The sequence below is a fragment of the Diplotaxodon limnothrissa genome, linkage group LG20 (genome assembly GCF_057381915.1).
Source record: "Diplotaxodon limnothrissa isolate DT_005_m linkage group LG20, D_limnothrissa_male_GT1.1, whole genome shotgun sequence".
Taxonomy (NCBI): Eukaryota; Metazoa; Chordata; class Actinopteri; order Cichliformes; family Cichlidae; genus Diplotaxodon; species Diplotaxodon limnothrissa.
In genome coordinates, this window is record NC_140615.1 from 1,067,737 (window position 1) to 1,088,120 (window position 20,384).

The 20,384-nt window shown below is 40.8% G+C and overlaps 1 protein-coding gene across 1 annotated transcript; it reads right to left on the reverse strand.

Annotated features, from left to right (window-relative positions):
• Positions 1 to 7,796: 7,796 nt before the first annotated feature.
• Positions 7,797 to 18,744, reverse strand: LOC146610165 (NUAK family SNF1-like kinase 1). Its single transcript, XM_085344904.1, has 7 exons — positions 18,246 to 18,744; positions 13,877 to 13,997; positions 12,801 to 12,952; positions 11,541 to 11,606; positions 9,892 to 10,011; positions 9,285 to 9,417; positions 7,797 to 9,177 (listed from the first exon to the last, which is right to left on the reverse strand). Exons 1-7 carry the CDS (start codon positions 18,579 to 18,581, stop codon positions 7,988 to 7,990), a joined length of 2,118 nt encoding a protein of 705 aa, XP_085201030.1. The 5' UTR covers positions 18,582 to 18,744; the 3' UTR covers positions 7,797 to 7,987.
• Between the last annotated feature and the right edge of the window lie 1,640 nt (positions 18,745 to 20,384).

The window sequence follows — 20,384 nt, forward strand, 5'->3', positions numbered from 1 at the left end:
CCTGTTTGACCTTCAGCCTGAACACTAATACCTTGGCACTTATTCTGTTGAATAAGTGCTGGAGCCACAGTGAACACTTCTAATTATCTGGTGCTTGCCATGATTTTAAAATCCTATTTTTAGACCGGCCAGATTATTTGCCTTGTTTTAAAAAAAGACTTACTTGTTTCTAAGTCTGGATTTTAGATAATAAACTTAAATTGAGAATAACCATATAATTGTGTCTATATTAGTACAGAAATGGGAAGAATAACTCTTAAAATAGCCTACATTAGGTCTCTCACCAGATGTCTCTCAAAATATCACTTGTTTCAAGATAGAGTGACAAACTCAATTTGCTTGATTTAGGAAATTCACAAAAGGCACCTGTTGAAAATATGATTTATTCAAAATCATGTCTGACTTCAAAGTTGTACATATAAGGGAAAAAAATTAACCACAATTTATGATACAAATCACATTTCAAAGACAGCTGTTTGTCCCAGCATGCCAGCATTATGTGGTACAACATTGACATTGGTTTAGCGAACATTTAATGACTGTCAACTGATATCATCACAAACTACACTAAGCCAATACTTGGTGCAACCCTAATCTTAAGGGTGATTTCTATGGGAAATAATATCAGAAAGACTGCATTTGATTGGCACAAACACACTGTCCCTAAAACTAATAGAAAAGTATGAAGTATAATCAATGAGCTCATATTTAGCTTACTTTGTTTTTGTTTGTTTAGTTTTTTTATTTTTAACAACAGTAGTGTAAGGAAGAGAACTCCCTTACTATATTTATTTATATTATCCGTATAGCACTTTAGAGCACACCTTTTACTTTATTAAAAGCACCTTATCAAGCACTTTATTTAGCATTGCACTTTAAGCATGGATTTGCACACAAGAAGTTTAAATATTTATTGACTATTAGTAGTAATATAGCTGTACCTCTCTTTGCCCCCCCACACCCCGAGGGCATTTTCCCCCCTCCCTATCCCCCGCCGCGTCCATGTGCGCATGCACGTGCGCGAGAACGGACTTTTTGCACGTGCGTGTGTGTCCAGGGGTCATATGAGTTCACATGTGTTTAATAGAGTATTATTTAATGAAACCATTGTGTTTTAATTAAACTCTTTTTGAAGGATTTAAAGGATTTCTTTCTTTCTCTCCCCCTCTTTCTTTCATTCTTTTCCCCCTGTCCTATTAAAAAAAAAAAAAAAAAAGCAAGGCAGAACTTACTGTTCTGGTAACACCACGGGTTGTGTCTTGATTTTTTGATGAAGACTGAGAATGCGCTCATCCATAAATGGACACTGTGAATACAAAAAAAGTGTGTCGATTTTAGCAGGATCACTAGTACCAAAAAAATGTTAATGTTTTTACCATTCCCCAACTCACCTCTCCAAAGACGAAGCAATACAGCGTCACTCCCATGGCCCAAACATCCAAAGCCTTAGCAGAAAAGCAAAACAGGTTTAATTTGATGTGAAAATGCTTGTTGGGTAGCTGAGATTCAAAATTTCATAAATGTTTGGAAAGCAGGAACATTCTAATGGAAAAAGAAAAGCAAAAACAAAAGTTCTTGCATTTCTGAAAGTCATCCCAAGAGGGCACTAGTTAGCCGAATACTGCTTCACCTTTCCAGAGAAGTTCTTTCTGGTCTCAGAGAGCGTTTCAGGAGCAAGAAAAGCAGGAGTTCCAACTGTGCTGGTCAACAGGGCGTCAGCTCCCTCAAACTGGTTACTAACTCCAAAGTCTGCAATCTTGATGTGTCCATCTTCTCCCACCAGCAGATTCGACGGTTTGACGTCTCTGTGGCTGATCCTCTGGTAATGTACTATTAACAGAAAAAGCAAACAAACTTTATTATCGCAATCGGGTCACATTTGTAGTATTCACTTTATGGCAGAATTAAGATGTTCTAATGGTGAAAAACGGCTTGACCATTTTTTTTTTAATGGCTTGGACTCGTGAAGAAAAATCTCTGGTAGTGTAGTTAGACAGCCAGGTAGACGTTTGGTAAATGGTAAATTATGTCCACACTACCTGGTTAAGATGTGAAAATGAGAGTTAGGTGTGCCTTAATTATTGAAACTGTTTTTAACTAATCTACCTGCACCATGACTAAAACAAGCCTACTTTCCTTTCCAAATGACTCCAGACTGTTTTTGTGTCCATCCCTGCTTGCACTGATATGCATTAAGAGCCGGTGAAATTATGTGAAATGAACTTTGTGGAGTGTTGCTAGAGTCAAGAGCAGCTCAGACGAAGGCCTTGTGTAAATGGCAGGGAAGAGCTGTAGGAGGACAGCACTTGATTATACAATCTGAGCTTCATCTTCTTACCACAATCATAATTCTAATGGAAAGCATTAGCAGACTTGTATCTCTATAAGGACATGCTGATACTATGCAACATCACTGTAATGAGCTAATTTTTAAACAAAACTATTAGTATGGGAAAAACATCTCTGGCTGATATTTTTCTCCAAAAGACTGAATTAAAGAAATGACGCAATTTCAGATCTATGGTCCAAGCTGTATTTGTGCTATTATTAGTTCACCTGGTCAGGAAAACCTGGGCTACCAGAATGCAAAAGTGATGTCATATGAATATATACAAAGTTATATGACCAAGGAAAAATTAAAATGAAAAACTGAATCTCAGAATTTTGTCCAAACAATAATAAAAAGGATATGCAGCTTTTGGAAAAAAATAAATAAATAAATAAAGGATTGTATAGGTCTCAGAGTTCTGTTATTTAGACATAGGTGATTTAATTAAACTACTTTAGGGGTATTTTAACTAGTTAGGAGCCTTTTGCATTTTCTTCAGAGCTATTTAGGAGCAAATAACAGGTATCCCTTTAGAAATAAACAGTGATACTTTTAAAAAGCGTGTATTCCCACACGGCATTTAATTTAGCTAGTTTAGGAAGATTTCACTTTTCTAATAGTTTCACAGGCTAGTAGTTTTTTAAATAGAGCACCACAAACAACATGTATCCCTTTAGAAACAAACTGTGATACTTCTAAAAGTACATATTCACACTAGAGCTGTATCAACCTCAATGTGGCTTTAATGCAACTAGTCTTATAATTATCTACTAGTCTGCAACAGTTAGACTCCATGATTACACATAGATGATTTAACTACTTTAGGGGCATTTCACTTTTCTAAAAGTTTCACAGACCAATAGTTTTAAATAGAGCACCGCAAACAACATGTATTTCTTTTAGAAATAAGCTTCTAAAAAACACATATTCCCACACTCTGTAACAGTTAGGCTCCCAAAAGTCTGTAAAAAAGGTATGAAGCATACAAAAGATGCTCCTTATCAAGAGCATCCCAGCCCAAAGGGGTTTCTCACAAACGGTTAATTCCCACACGCTGCAACAGTCATATTCCCACACTCTGTAACAGTTAGGCTCCCAAAAGTCTGTAAAAAAGGTATGAAGCAAACAAAAGATGCTCCTTATCAAGAGTATCCCAGCCCAAAGGTGTTTATTCACAAACATTTAATGGCTTTCATGCAACTAGTCTTATCATCTCAGAGGTCAACTGAAAGTAGTCCCACCTATATAAAAACACCCCATCAGACACACCGTATTTTTCTCATCACTTCACAACTGCAGCAAGGTATATCGTTTTAACTTTTTATTTTTTCACTTGAATGTGCGTTGGAGCCGACTTCGCTACCCGCACAGAGCGTTTTTGACACTCGGGCGCTGCTTATACAATAGAGCAACAATACAGAGTCTTTCTCTGCTCCAAGAAATCCGAGGGCCTTTCACAAGGTAAGCATGTCTGTTATACCCAGTGCATAAATGTCTGTATGTCAGTGCTAATTATTCAAAACCTGTTTAAAACGTGACACACATGTTGTCCGAAAACATTTCCTCTAAATCTGCAAAGTTACTGATTTAAAAAAAAAATATATTTTCGAATTTTTAGTTGCATGTCAAACATATGATAGACTCTTGAGCATATTCGTATAGCTAAATTCACAATGGTATAACCGTGCTAAATAAAAGAGGCCCAAGCACCAATGCACTCTAATCCACTCCGCTAAACTGTATGTTGATAAGTACATGAAGCGTACCTCTACCTCTACAGCTGAAAACAGTTTGTATCCGCACTCTGAGGGTCTGCTGAATTGTTTTTAATACGGCACTTTTTGACGAACAGCAGATGATGAAATCCTCTTTATTGTAGAAACTGTCCCTAAGCTATTGTTGCTCATACTCACTGAGGTCCCTAGCTACTTCCTTACTATGTCAGTAAACTTTTTTGAAAAGGAAGCTGTTGTAGATTTAAAGAAACATCTTAATTGAAGCAAAGGCAAAAAAAAAAAAACTGGAATGAATTTTATGTGACTGTTCATATTAAAGCCAACAAGTGAAAATCCAAAAACGGCTTCAATGCTTTGTATTAATGATCTCCCCCTCTCTCTCTCTCTCTCTCTCTCTCTCTCTGTGTGTGTGTGTGTGTGTGTGTGTGTGTGTGTGTGTGTGTGACAGACAGAGAGAGACAGACAGACAGAGAGAGAGAGAGACACTTGCTGTGTATTTAAAAAACAAACGCTCAAACAAACCAAAGAGAATGACAGAGGCAGAAAGACACTGTTTTATTTGTGGTAACCGATGATGTCTTGCTATTGAATTGTACAGTGCATCCTGAAGCCATATGTGTTTGTCCCATCCTCTCCTGGCTTTTTCCCCATAACCCCTAACTCTAACCCTAATTTAAAACAAATGTGTGAATTCAGAGAAATTTGAAGTATCCAGATGAGGTGCTGTTGTGTAACACCACAAGCTAAAACAGCTGTTTTTAATTCTAAATTTGGCTGTTTAATAATCAATCGTTATTGTTCATAAAGTCACTGCGTTACAAAAACAATCACGTGAGCAACATAAATCTTTGCACAGGCAAACATATAATCATCATGTAGTGCCTATTAATGAATGTCCAGACAAATAACACAGAAAAATGAGATAATAAATAAATAAATATAATTTGCTTGGAACAAATCCATTAAATATAACGGTGCTTTGTCTTAAAGGGGCTAATGTTGCAATACCTTCAACTGTAAGAGAATCATTATTAAAAACATCCTATACTGTATGAGCGTGCCTTGGGACATAGATCACAATTTGGAGTCTAAAGCGTCATTAAATAGTCAGGAATTTATATGTTTGGGCATCATGGCAGTGCAGTGGTTAGCACGGTTCCCTCTGGAGCACTCCTACAGTTTGTCTCTCGATGCCCTTGTGGGCTTTTTTTGGATACCCAAGCTTTCTCCCAAAGTCCTAATACAAGCATTTTAGGTTAACTTGCACTTCAAAGCTAGAGCCTCCAGCTGTGCCACTGACCCTGAGTTGAATAAGAAGAAGAACGTGGATAGATGGATGTTTTGATGATTTAAACATATTTCTTCAAATCACCTCCCAGTACAGTAGTTTTGATGACAACCCATCTTAAGCAATGATTGAGAATCCAGAAGTCTTGGGTGTAGATAAAGGCTGTATCACATTTACTCATCTACTCGCTGTGCATGCAGCATAAACATTAGCTCAGCACAGTTAAATGGTGGTTCTTATGTAACAAAATAGTCCCCATGAGACTGACGGGATATGAGGAGTGTTGTGAAAAGTCACCATCTGACCTTTGCTCTGGATTTCATCCTCTGCTGGCCAAATTTTTCTCCAATCAATCAATTCAAATTATATACAGTGTCCTAAAATGGGGAGAACACTTAAAGAAATTTACAACCAGGCAAGTGAATGGTATAAAATAATAATGTTTATCAAAGACCATGCCGGGCTTCTTCACATCTAAACAAGGCCTTCTGGTGAGTTTTGTTGTTTTGAAGATGTTGGCATTTTTTTAATCCATACAGAAAAATGTAATCCTTAAAATGAAAATCTCCAAACAACAATCTATGAAGTGTTTACTCATTGGACAGGCTTTCAAAACACTACATTGGAATAACTGTTTAATGAAACCTGCTTTTTCAAATCTGCTGTTTCCACAGTTAATGTTTCCTTTTTGTAGAGCATTTAAAGAAGGAAACTGTGCCTACTTCTTTTTATAACCAAGTCCATTAAAAACTATGAAAACAATCTGTGGGCCAACTAGAGCTGAGTTTATGGAGACAGAAACACAGAAGACAGCAAGGTAACTAAATAGACATCTTTTTGTCTTCCACACTCAGACAAATAATCAAACTAACTAACATCCCTGCTTTCGAGTACAAACTCTATGGTTGTTCAAGATGCAATACGTCTTACAACATGCTGCTGATTTTATTTATCGTTTCATCAGAAAAGACACTGCAAACTGCTCAGATTCAAATAATTTATTTTACCCAGAAAAACAAAAATATAAAATAAAATAAAAAAGTTAAAGAGAATTCTTTGTATTTCCTCTCACAGTATGAAAATCACAGATTTAATATTGCATACATCTACTGCATACATCACCTAAACATCCAGAGCAGCACAGGTGGTGTCACGGTAAAAAGCAATGTGATCTATCTGCTATTCACACTGTGTGTGTTGGTGCAAAGAAGCAAACTGTGCACAGTGAAACACTGTGTGGCATAAATATACTTGAAAACAAATATTGACATCGGCATTACTTTCTTTAGCATTTTAGATAAGCGGAATATAAACATTTAACAAATGGGGTTTAACCAATGTGAAGTGTCTGTTAACAACCATAGCTCCTCTTGTGCAAGCCCACAGTGGATAAACATAAGCAGGATGATGCGTGAACAGATAATGAATAAAAACACAATTTATTCTCAGATGAGAAATTAGAATTGCTGACAGATTATACAGGTTAATACTGAACACTTAAAATGTCCTGATATCTGCTACATTTTAGTGCGCTATAACCATGTCGCAATGTTTATATAAGGTTTATAAAGTGCTGCCACAAAGTATCCCAAAGGTCAACTGAGCAGAATTTATCATCATAACAGAAGTTGCTACAGTCTAGTTTCCATTCAAACACTGCACACATTTGAACACATTTCAGAAAATCATTAAGCTCAAAGCAAACTTCTATGCATATCTGTTTCCATATGTATGTGTGACTGCATGAAGGTGGATACTTGAGTATAAGTAGCTGATGATGTTAAATTTATTGCTGGGTGTTATCACAACCACTGCAGAACAACAGTGTGCAAATTATATATTACAAAAGATCACCAGCAAAATTAGTAGCACTGCCAAAGAATGCAGAAAAAATGAAATTATATTTACATTTGTTTCATATATTAATTTAACTAATGCTCCCCCTCGCCATTAGTTCTCACATATATACTGTATGCTTCTATCTGACATGCTTCATGCACGATTAGTGTATAAAAAGCTAGTTTCAATTGCACTTTGCCACATTTCACTGTTATCAATACACACATATTTTTTTGAACTTTAAAAGTATTTTTTCTTCTTTTTTTCTGAACTTACACCTCAGATTTTATATCCAAAATGGTCAAAAAATGCAGGTGGATGGAAATATCTTTAAGTCTTTTGACTTACTCATACAATGATTCTTGATAAATCAAAGATGCGTGGATTACCATGTTAGCAGATGACAGCCTTCAGACAAAGATTTTGAGAGTTGTCACCATCAATCTGCAAAAATCTACAAGGAGAGTCTGTTGTGCAGGTGAGGTCGGACCGAGTCCATTAAACAGACTATTCTGTCCTGTCTCTGCAAACTGCTGGAAATCAGGTCCCATTTGGAGGAACACAGTTAAACAGTCAGAGGCTACACTTTAATTTATCGCTGCAAATATGCTGAGACATGGTGCTTTACATCGGCAGTGCAATGGTCATGAGAGTCTGTGTACTTGAGATACAACCTTTCTAGAGTTCATGAAGTCTTTTCAAGATCGCAGGCACTGATTATCACATAAAACTGAACTGAAGAGCTGGAATTAAACCCAGTTTTTCAGCACACTAAAGTTTCTAATACGCTTCGTATTACAGCATTTCCTTTTTTGTTTGTCGTTGTCCAACAACCCTGTCCGCCTCGCCTCTCAGCTGCTCCAAATCGTCCTCTGAGCTGTGCCGCACCCCCCTTGAGAAAATCTTGCGACGTGACTGGGAGCTAAGGTCCAGCAGATCAAAGGAATCGGAGGAGAAGAGGCTATCCTCGCTCACAACACTAGAGGGGCGGCTATGACGGCCCTCAGCATCCCCTGCAGTCTGGAGGAGATGCTGCAGAGCCTCTGGGAATATCGCAGGAGTTGGAGAGGGAGACGACTGGTGGTTGTCAGGAAGATCCAGGCTGCGAGAAAACTTTCCATTACGTTTCAAAATACCCTTACGTCTTCTTACTGCTTCTGTGCGCATTGTGGGACTGTCTTCAACTCCAGGGAGACATGTTTGTTGTTTGTGGGAACAGGACTCACCTGCTTTACTGTCTGTACTTCCTACACCTGAGCCCCTTCTGTCTGATGAGGAACCATAACCTGACTCCCCACCATACAAGTTCTTTAGTATCCCTTTCTTGGGCATTTTGGACGACGGCTGACTGAATGTAGTTGGAGACAGAAGGCTGGTTGATAGGACGTCAACATACGCATGAGTAAGACTGTGTGTTCGACAGGGCTGCAGTGCAGTGTTACAGAGCTGAGAGGGGGAGTTATCCCTGGGAGGGGTGTGAAAGACTGAATCTAAACTTCTCTGGTGTTTCAGAATACCTTTGGGCTTTTTTCTTTCAAAAGTGGAAGTGGAGGAAATCACCACGGAAGAAGCAGTTGCTAAACAAACGTCACTGCAAGCTCCCTGTGCAGTCTGGGGAATCGCATTCTCCTTGCGAGACTTCCTAAGACTCGATATTCCACCGCGCACCCTTGCACCTCCCCCACATTCGTGCTTTAGAGGTAAGCTGAAGTAAAAGGGGTTGGAAGCGTGTTGAGGAAGACCGGAAGAGTCTGAGGACAGGCAGTCTGCATCCACCGTCAAACTGCTAGCAGCAGCAACCTGATTCTGCCAGTCGATGTAGCGAGCCAGCAGCGGGGAGGGGCACTCTTGGTGTGGAAATGATGGGCAGTCACACACACTCTCTTCATATCCCCAGTTCACCCACCAGTGGTTAGCCACGTCCTCTATCGTGGCTCTCTCATCCACACGCACTGTCAGCAACCAGCCGATGAGCGCACAGGCATCTGGAGGGGACAGAGTCAACAGTTATTTATGGCCACTACGCTGACAAACCAGATCCCATTTGACAGCTTTAAAAATATATATAAAAAATAAAGTTATGAAGCTTTACCAGAGGGGGGGTTGGGTCTGCGATAGCGACCTTGGCTGATCTGCTCTGTGAGTTTTGTGTGACTGGCCCCATCGAATGGCATGCTGCTGTAAACAAGGGCATACAGCAACACCCCCAGTGCCCAGCAGTCCACCTAAGACACAAACACATACAGAATGAAGTATTACATTATTTTAAAGCATATTCATGAACAAAAGAAGATGTACTGTGGTTTAAAGCTACACTAATCCAGAAGATATGAATTTTACACTGCTAAATTAGTGTAATTTAGCATTGCACTAATATAAATAACAATGTTGGATTCATGAAAGACACAAAATGCAGCAGAACCAGCGACATCATAATTTTTTTTACATTTTAAAGAGCTTTTTTTCATGCCAGCATCTGGTGCCTACAATACCCACAATGCAAGTTGTTAGAATTAGCTAATGTACTAGAAAGCTGTTGTTTTAAAAGAAAACCAGCCACATGTGGTGACATTAAATGATGATGTAATCTCACCAAAAGCAGCCCTCCAGTCTTGCAGTAAACAAAACTGATTATTCTGTGAACATTTTAAAGCAACCTAACATCCATAATGCTGGGAATTAACAGCATGTTGACCAACCTCTGGTCCCTGGTATGGGAGCCCTTTCACGATCTCTGGGGCAGCGTAGAGCGGACTTCCACAGTAGGTTTGCAGCAGCGTGCCCTTGTGGAAATTATTTGAGAGGCCAAAATCAGCCAGCTGCAAAAAAGAAAGAATGCAAATTAACATATTTTGTTAATAATTATTTTTATTTCTTCCTACTGCTGACACTATTCAAAGCTTTCACAGCTGCTGGATGTGTCTGCGCTCATTTTCTGTGTCAAGTAAACACAAGAGGTTCATGTGACACTGTGAATCATAGATGGCGTAACTGTCACATTACAAGACAACAGATCTCAGTCCAGATGTCTCTCCACAAACTCAAAACACTGATATCTCAAACTTTATGTCACAGTGAACTAATCAGTTCACACTGAATCCTGCACTGAGTTTCATTCACTTTAGCACTCGGCCTCACGCAATCTAAATTCCTTTTCAGTGACTATGTACGGAAAGCTTTTAGTCATGTGGGAAAGAAAATACACAATAACTCAAAAGCAATTCCTTTTAAAGGAGCCAAAAATACTGCAGGTATGCTGAGCTTTTGCCAGAGTAAGTGTGAGCGAGGAAAAGGGGAGCGGGCCAAAAGCATCAGGCTGCTTACGCCCACGTAACGGAACAATCACTCACTCGAGGCTCCGAAAGCCATACGCAGACATACTGTGTCCCTCCTCTATCTGCGAAGATTATAAACATGCATGCTGGCTCACTATCAGCCCTCGTGGTGTTAAAAATATTCACAATGACAGCTTCACTTCCATGGTAGAGAGATACGGGGAAACAAAGACCTCATTGAAGAAGACAACACTGTAAATGCAAGCCAGCTCACTGTTCATATATATCCAGTGGCAATTAGCACATTTCTTTGGACTCCCATATGTTTGCATGCATTCAGCCTATAGTGAGACAGTTCTTCATGAAGCTGGAAGAGTGAATGAACGAATACCAAATGCTTACGAAAACAAAGTCAAACACAAAGTTACACTCTACAGACTAATATTCTACTTTAAACTTGACATGACCTAACATTTCACATATCCACCTCTCTCTGCCCCATACAGATGCCATTAAGCAGCTATTGTGCAGACATAACAACGCATTGCACAGAGCCTCGGTCATTTCCTGCAGCAGATGCCGAGAAAGGCCGGTGCGGTGAACCTCCGGTGATGTGGTTGGCAGTGAATGAAGACCCGCAGAGAAGTCTGCACATAGCGTTTTCTTTTGACAGACAGAGCACACATACGTAAACCCCCTGACTGGCATGAATCCTCAAGATTGTCGCTAAATTCCCGGCATTCCCTGCTGATCATGCACAGCTCTGATATAGGGAGAACAATGCCCAAATAAGGCAAGAAATATTCCCTGGGTTCTTTTGTAAGGCCTTACATTGTGTTTTTTCACATTCACTGTGCATTGCTCAACAACACATTGAAATTCCTCTGGGTAGAAAATGCTTCAACATATATCCTGAAAGTACACTGTGTTTGCATTTTATGTTGGAGGTGGCAAAAAAATCCACGTAGCATGGATCAGATGATAATGGGAAACTATGAATTATGCATCATTAAATGCTCAGGAAATGTGGGAAGATGACTCAGTTAGTGCACAATATTTTCTTAGGATCCTACCTTTACATTCAAATCTTGGTCCAAAAGAATGTTCTCCAGCTTGAGGTCTCGATGCACAACCCCGTTCTGCAAGACAGGAGAAACACACTTGAGGTCCTGCTCTTGGAGAGTCTGAAGGAAGATCATCAGACTGTTTAATTATTCTCAAGCATGAGAAGGTGCTCTGTTTTTTCATCGGATGACAGTTTGAGCCGCCGACTGGCATTAAGCACAAGTGTGCAAGGAAAAGGCAGATGACTCAAAATCTACACTATTTGTAGCAAAATAAATTGCATATGTAGTACCTCATTAGGTGTGGTCACCCAGGAAATCATGTGACACTTTAAACATTCATGTCAGTTTGTCTTAAACAAACTTTATTTCATTTATTAAATTCTCTTCTTATGTGAAGGAAAGGGCCAATGACCTAAGACAGTGCTTTGTGTGCTACATATAACTGCACTGTGTGTGTATGTGTGCAAGCACGGCAGACACACATATGGTTAGATGTGGTTTATCAGGTCAATATTCTTATTATCATTTAAAATGCCTGTGAACGGAGCAGTGAATGGCCCTCGATTATTTCCATTTTTCTCGTGAAGCCTTGCTCGTCTTTCCATGTGCACCGCATACTTCTGAGACACATTCAATAATTCATTCACGCTGGAACATTCATGTCTATTTTGGGACAATATTCAAGGGCACGAGGAGCCCAAATTCCATCACCCTGCACACCACAGAGACGCAGAAGCTGAATGATAAGTTTAACGTGAGCAGATTCACACAGAGTCCAAACTGCCAAAATAAGAAAAGCAAAACAACTGCCTTTTTTTTTTCCATGTCCAGCTCAGCTGACAGTCAGGCAGATATCCTAAGTTCCACTGTAATGCACTTCTGTTTAAACAGGACTTAATAACTCCTCGATAATTCCTGCTTTCTGGCCTGATTTTATGTACACAACAATAAATCAGAGAAACAAAGAAGTGTTTGTTTCTATGCCAAGGCTTACAGTAATGTTGAAGGAGGCTCATTTAGCGTTTGTTAAATGTGTCAGTGTGTGACTGTAAAGAACAATCGAGCCTTATAATGCGCTCTTAACCCAAAGAGATGTGAAAACTCAAGTCAAGTTTTTCTGCAGTAATAGGATTAGGATTTATTGGTTTAAGCGGTACAGTATTTGCATGTGTGCACACGTGCCTGTGTGCAATTTGCTAACTTGTAATGTATTCCTGTTGGGCACCTGCAGAACACATGTGGGTAGGTTGTTTGGTGTGTATAAACCTTATGGCAGTAGTGGACAGCAGATGTAATCTGTCTGAAGATGCTGCGGGCTTCTGTTTCTGGCAGTCGCCTCCTCTCCTGTATGTAATCATACAGCTCTCCTCTGCTGGCGTACTCCATCACAATCACAATCTTATCCCGGCTCTCAAACACTGTCAACACAGGAAAACAGAAACCTTTAATGATGTTTTGGCTGTGTAGGTTTTCAACTCCTGTGTAATCCGTGTATGCAAATGCTTATTGATTTCAATAAATCTTCATAGAAACAGTAATATCTGCAGTTTCTGTCATTTGTACAACTTTAAAAGAGTCTCACCTGATGAATGGCTACCAATCGAAATGATATACTTAAGTATAGTGACAGGTGTGGGGCTAACTGGAATTTTTTATCTTATTGATGGACTATAACATCCTCCTCATTTGTTCTATTGAACAACAATACCCATCCAACAATAAATGGGAGACCTTTAGTGAATAAGGGTAAAAATCTTCTATTTTTATTGTTAAGTAACACTACAAGATGATGAAACAAGATACCAAAGACCATCTCTCAAGGCTGTTTTAGAAGTTTTACAATTCTTTTCCATCATATTGTTTCATTTCTGGGTGCTGTAGCTTTTAGCAAATCATTTTTGGGGAGATTACTTCTTGCTGCAGTGAGTATTTTGGTGGTTTAGCCTGAATTGACCCAGAGTGGTATTTGTAGTAGTTTTGGGATATTTTTCCCAAATTAGTGCATCAGTGATATGATTTTAATTTAAGTATTTGACAACAATGCAAGTTTATGGAACAGAGTAAGAAGACATGTGTACGATTCTTTGTACAAATAGGAAATACTTAGTTGGGTCGTGTCATTGTTGGTTTTGGGCTTCAAATAGGATTTGTGAGCATTACCAGCGTTATCCCTTAGCCCCTGGCATTGTTAAACAACACTGCTGTAAATGCTGCTGTGTGTGTTGTGGAACTTAATACCTTTCAACTGACTTTCTTTAAAATATTGACTGCCTAAACGCTAGCTGGATACCAAACTATGAAATTGTCTGATTACGTGGGAAGGTGTGTCAGTGTCATCTTACCCTCATGGAAGCGTATGATGTTGGGGTGCCTGAGTGAAGATGTGATCTCAATCTCTCTCTGGATGTGAATTCTGTCCAGGTCGTCGGTGATGCGCTCCTTGCGGATTGACTTGATCGCCACCTTGGAAGGAAGACAAAGTTTAGAGGATATTATACAAAAAAGGTTGTGTCCAAATTTCATACACCATGTGTTAAATCTAGTGACTGAGTAATAAAACTTGAGCCAGTAGATTTAATTTCCATAAATTCCTCAGAAAACACACAAATTTAACCATTTTCTGCTTTACCTCCATCAAAGCAACAAATAAATAGACAGTTCATGCATCATCTGCACAGCCAAACATCGAAACAAAGGCATACTGTACATACTGTTGATGCTTAAAAACACACACGCTCATACACTAATAAAATCTCTGGGTATTAGACATGATTATGTGGGTTTAAAGGCTGCATGGTGAGAGCAGATCTCGTGATGTGAGATGTTCAGAGGCAGAAGGTTGACAGCTGCAGTGTTCACACTCTGCTTCTTTAATCCCATACACCAGTGCAACCCGAAGCTTCTGAACACACACACGCAGGCCCGCAATAAAAACATGCATCCTAAAACAAACCTATAAAACTGGTTGGATAGAATAAGTGTCACATAATCAACACTTTACAAAGACGAGACAAGTGCATGCAGGCAGACAATGAGGCATCGGAGTGTGCCTAAAATACACAAAGGACAACAGAGACGTGGAATATAACAAGTAGCTGAAGCCATGGGACTAATTTGTGAGGCTGATATTTAAACATGGGACGAAACATGCGCTGTATAATTTTGCATGTCCCTGTGGGTGAGCTTCCACAGGTCAAAACTCGAGTTTTCTCAGCTGGCGGGGGGAAAAAAATGTCTCCGAAAAACTGGAAGAGACACAGTTCGCACGCTCCATCAACCATGATAGTTATGCAACACAACACGAACACCATCCAGGGAACCCCTGAGACTGAAGTGACCTTCTGATTTATGAGGTCATCAGCTGAAGGGCAGATATTAAAAAGTTGGGGAGGCAGATTCTGATGCTCACTAAAGAGCCATTTATGACCCAAATACTTAAAGCAATGTGAGGAAGAGAAGGGGAGACTGTAAAATCAGTTACTGGGATGATTTAGTGCAATATAACAGATAAAAGTTATGGATTAGACACGTCAAGATATAGACTGGGAGTCAAAAAATTCTACTGCCGTCTCAGCTCTAATTTACTACCAAGACTTTGAAGTGACACATGACACAGGGAATACAGACCCTCTGGGTATGGTTCAGGGCAAAGTGAGCATTTTATCTGACTGATTTCAAGGGGCCATGTGTGAGTAGAGGAAGCTGTGGTTGTTTGTGTGATCTCACCCTTATGCCTGCAAATATCCTGCAGATGCATCACGCAGAGATATGACCTCTAAAGTATCCTTCTCACCAACAACATCTCATCGTTTCCTCTAAAAACTGCAACCATGCAAACTGCAACAATGTGTAGGAAACACAACGCAGCATGTGGGAGTCATTCAGGCGTTCTCTGACATCATCACGGCCTATATTATGATGGCATGGCAATTTTAGATGTGCAAAGGGATGTACTAGCTTTCCCATCCCCTTCTTGTTTTCCTGCTGACTCCAGTCTTGACTTATTGCAGGTGTGTTTGTCTGTATGAAGTCATCATGGGGGTTGGGGTGTGCACCAACTTCCTTCCTACCCTGCTATTCTCACAAACACACAAATGTATCCCAGGAGCCTGAGCATCACTAAAGGTCCCTGCTGCATCTGTGAACGATTTAGCGGCAGAATTATACAGGCTTCCTGCCAGAGTGACCCTTGACCTCCAATCATCTACACACAGCCTTAAGCCGTCCCTTTCCTTAACCAGGAATTGCAGAACTGATGGGAAACTGGGCAAAGACATATACATTAAATGCAAGAAAGGAAACAAGAATTTTTTTCTGATGGCATTATCTGATTGCTTCAATTCCTTTTTTTCTTTTTCTTTCTTGCCTACGATATTTAAGCTTTAAAAACAAGTGAGGCTCCAAACCAGGGTAAGTGACCACAGAATACTTAGCTTGCATAACCAAGGCTGGTTATTCATCTTTCCTTTTGCTTTACCCTGTGCATTCATGAGGATGACTTACATTCCTTTCTTGCAGCGTCACAGGAAAACCACTTAGACACTTTACAGGAACAAGTCTCAAGTGAGCTCCTTAATATAAAATCACTCATAGTGCCTTCTCTTCCTGCTCTTCTTCCTGCTTTCCTCTCCCATCTCCCCAAGCTCACAAAACAGCCCGCTAGCCTTGTTTCCAAAAATAATGCCTGTTTTGTTTCAAAGAATCCTTGGTATGTGCCTGCTAATGGCTCAAGGAATTCAGCTTTTCCCCCTTGTCCTACCAAACCCACTCACCCTGCACGCACGCACGCACGCACGCACGCACACACACACACACACACACACACACACACACACACACACACACACACACACACACACACACACACACACACACACACACACACACACACTCTACATGGCCTTGTTCATCTCTCTGTATCCTACCAGCAGTCTCTTATACATGCTTCACTACATGTTAAGATATAGAATAGAATTGAATTGTACACAACAGAAAACAAGTTGCAAAGTGCTTGAAAGTCGTGCAAAGAAATGACCTGGTATGAATAGAGTCCGTGTGTGAGTGGCATGAGTGATGAGGGTAACTCAGGCCATGGCTCAGATTAGTGAGGTGATTGGGCAGGGGTGGGGTGTGGGGAGAAAGTGTTTTTTGACAGTCTGAATGTCCCAGGGGAAGAAGGTGTTTTTGAGTCTGAAGGTGTGGGACCTGATTGACCTGAGGCGCCAACCAGAAGGCAGCAGGTCATACAGGTGGTGGGCGCGGTGCAAAGGGTCGCCTGTGATGGCCCTGGTTTTCCTGAGATAGGAGGATCTGGCGATGGCTTCCAGGGATGGTAGAGGGCAGTGACTGATGTTTTAGGTGATGTTAATTACGCTCTGCACAGGCTTCGTGTTCTCTGTTGTGGCCCCTGCGTAGCAAACACCCAGGAAGTAGAAGAGCACACTCTCCAATGAGGAGCTGTAGAAGGCCACTTCTGGTCCAGGTTATTCTTCCTCAGGACACAGAGGAAATGAAGCTGCTGTTGGGCTTTCTTTACCAGGGTGTTGTGGCTCCAGGTGAGATCCATGGAGATGTGGGTGATTCTACAGATTCCACCCATTCTTAATTTATAATGAGTGGGGAGTAGACCTATCTTTGCCTCATGAAGTCCATTATGAGTTCTTTTGTTTTAAGGGAGTTAAGCTTCAGGTTATTTTCTGAGCACCGTCAGGACATCATTGGCATACGTGTCGATGTCATTAGTTGGCTGGGTTGGTGTGCAGTCATAGGTGTACAATAGAGGGCTGAGAATGATTTGCTCTGTAAGCAAACTGGTGGGGGTTGAGGGAAGGGGGGTAGGCAGTCTCTGATATACTGAGACATTTTCTAGTTGGTGAGGGCTACGACGTCTCCACACCTGGCGGGGGTTACTATCAGTGAGGAGATCTGGCAATCACAGTTGAAGGAGCCAGACAAATTGTGAGAAACTCACTCTAATCAGGATCATCTTTTTTGTCGCAATCAGATTATGGAACTGTGTTTATTTACTCAAATAAACCAGAAAGGAAACTGATGAGGCCCCGTCCTCTCAGATCACAGCACAGAGGGAGGGATTAAGGTCTGACCAGACATAAACCCACGATTATTCAAACTAATCTGGCACCACATTCTGTTTTAACCTAGATATTCAGATTGTGAAGTTAAATAGAAACTTGTTATGGTATTATGTCTCGCTCTCTGTGTGTGTGTGCTTAAGTCTGGGTTTTTAGGGGTCAGACTCTAGTTGGAGCAGACCTATTGTAGTGATTTTATCCCCTTTTTCAATTGCTGAGTGAGTCAGACCAAAGGCATCTCAAGCTGGCAGCACAAGAAATGGGTTCAGGATCAACGCATATCCTACCACACGCAGAGCGCCCCCCACGAAGTTCTTTCCACCTTCAAATTAATATTTAATTACCACTGAGCAACACTGTGGCAAGTGCAACACGCAAGCACAGACGCATGAAGACACAGGCGAAAAGTAAAAGCATGGGAATCACATTACACTTTTTATAGGCTTTTTACAGGGTCAGCAGACGAGGTTAGGAGGTCAGATCAATTTCAGAAACTGATAATTTATCGTTTCCTTTCACCACATTTCGCCCTTTGTTTAGGAAATAACGAGTCCTTCAGCCACACAGCTCCGAAAAGCTTGAGGCAGTATAATATGATGGGTTATGGTGACCATCTTACCGTCTTCAGGCTCGCTCTCTCCACCGCTTTCTTCACTTTGCCGTAGGTGCCTTTCCCCAGCGTCTCCATCACCTCATAACGGTGCTTTAAGTTGTGCTTGTGCTGATGCTTTTTTACTTCAATGGACGCTGTGGCTGTGGATGCCTGGCCCAGCGCCTCCACGCCTACTTTCATGTTTCTCTGTCGCTTCTCCGCGTTGCAGGCACGGCGGCTGTCCATTCTCGGTGACTGCTCGCCGCCATGCTGGCTGCTGGACGCCGCGTCCTGCAGGCAGCCCAGCTCGGAGCGTCCGCTAGTGTTCATTGCGTCTCTGCTGTCCGCCTCACGTCTGCCCATCCTCTCTGCGCACTTTGCGCACCTGTCAGGAGCAGCTTTCCTCGGGACCGGATCCCCAAATCAATTTGAGTTTTGATAAAAAGCAGCTGGAGCTCTTTTTAATGATCGGGTTGTCCATATAGAGTCTCACACGTTTAAAGGAGGCTTCTGTAATGGTCTGAAAATTAAGAAATGCCCCAAAGCCGTCTGATCTATCGGCCCAGCTGTTGTTTTCTACTACCACTCTCAGTCTCAGGAACACAGCAACAGGAGCGACGGGAACCACACGCTCCGAGGCGAGGGGTGGAGCCTCCACAAGGCAACATCCCCGAGCGTCACACTCGTTTGGGATTAATTTGGGTTTTTCCAGCGAATACTTGACCTACCCAGCGGCAGAAACACGGGGGAAGAAGGCATGCGGGGAATGTCCTGCGGGTCAGATTTACCCTAAATCCATCACTTCAATCAGACATTTGTGGTGATGCTGTGCCATGCAGCGAGCTTCGAAGACTCTGAGGAAGTTGGCAGAGACTTTGCAGTCAGAGAAAAGGGATTTTATTCTTTTATTTAAAACGTACATTTTAAACAGTAAAACAAAGAAACAAAAAAAACTGTTATAGATAAAGTAACCTTGGTTAAACGTCATGAAATAAGACAGCAGAAGCAAAGGACAGTGAGAGATACATGCTCTGTGGCTGTGTTGTGTGCAGAGTACAACTAACAAGTTAAGGATGGTTTAGCTGTCAGCAGTTGTTAAACCAGTATCTGCACTATATCTGCCAAATTTCCCTAGCAGAACTTAACACCAGGTAATGTGTGGCCCTTAATTTAAAACACAGCCAGAGAGAGTGAAGCAGCAGCAGCAGGTCCCACTCCAGCTTATGTGATACAAGGTGAGTTTAAAAAAGTGGAAACTACAAGTTATTCCAAATAATCATTAGTGTCAGTAGCAGTTTCAGCTGAAAGGACTGAGCTTTATCATATGCTGGACGAGGAGTTCACAGCTACAAGATATTTTGAGGAAAGCAATGTGTTTGAAACTGAAGATATAGCATTTTAAAATACCACAGTGGCTCTGCTGCTTTATTAAAAGAAACGCTTTTGTTAGTTCTAATGAAACCGCATCAGGCAGGACACCAGCATAACTGTGAGCTCTCTAGTAGATGTTTCCGTGCATGACTAAATCACCCAGAATATCTGCAAGACCATTAGACTGCAGTACATGACGTCTCTGGCTTTTGTGGTTGGTAACATCAAAAGAACACTAACAGAAAGTGGGCTTAAAAGTAGGACAAGGGTTAAAATGAGGTTTACTGTTCTTTGTGGATTTTTGGAAATTGTTAAACTTATTCATCCTCGACTGACTCCTTCGTTGGGTTACCCACCACAAGCATATTATACTGGTTCAAATACTTCTTTCTCATTTGTTTCTCTACTGTTGTTAAAATTTGATGACATATAAAGTCATATTTTTGGAGCTTTGTGCAAACTTTTGACTTAATCACAGCAACATTTGTAATGACAGTTACATACTGGAATTCAGTGCATGCAGCATACAATAAGGCAATGCCAAAGAAACAGTTTTAAACTTGTGGTTGAAGGTTGGAGATCAAAAGACATGCTGCTGAGGCATGAGCATGCATCTCTGAAACATCAGTGACATTTTTGCATGAAAACAACATTTCAGTTGAATGCAAAAGTTTAAACAACGAAATGCTTAAATAAATATATTTCAAGTGTAAGCCAGAAGAATGTGGCCACATGTTGAACATGCTGGCTTTTTTCCTTGTTGTAGTGTTGAGAATAGATTTGTGATGAGATCAC

Bases quoted from the DNA above. Each gene is read 5' to 3' on its own strand.
- LOC146610165 (XM_085344904.1), bottom strand. From the start codon at position 18,581: ATGGGCAGACGTGAGGCGGACAGCAGAGACGCAATGAACACTAGCGGA. The intron at 11,607-12,800 runs GTTTATACACAC...CCTGTCTTGCAG, and splicing joins CTGTCCACTACTGCCATAAG to AACGGGGTTGTGCATCGAGA. The intron at 10,012-11,540 runs GTAGGATCCTAA...TCTTTTTTGCAG, and splicing joins ACCAAGATTTGAATGTAAAG to CTGGCTGATTTTGGCCTCTC.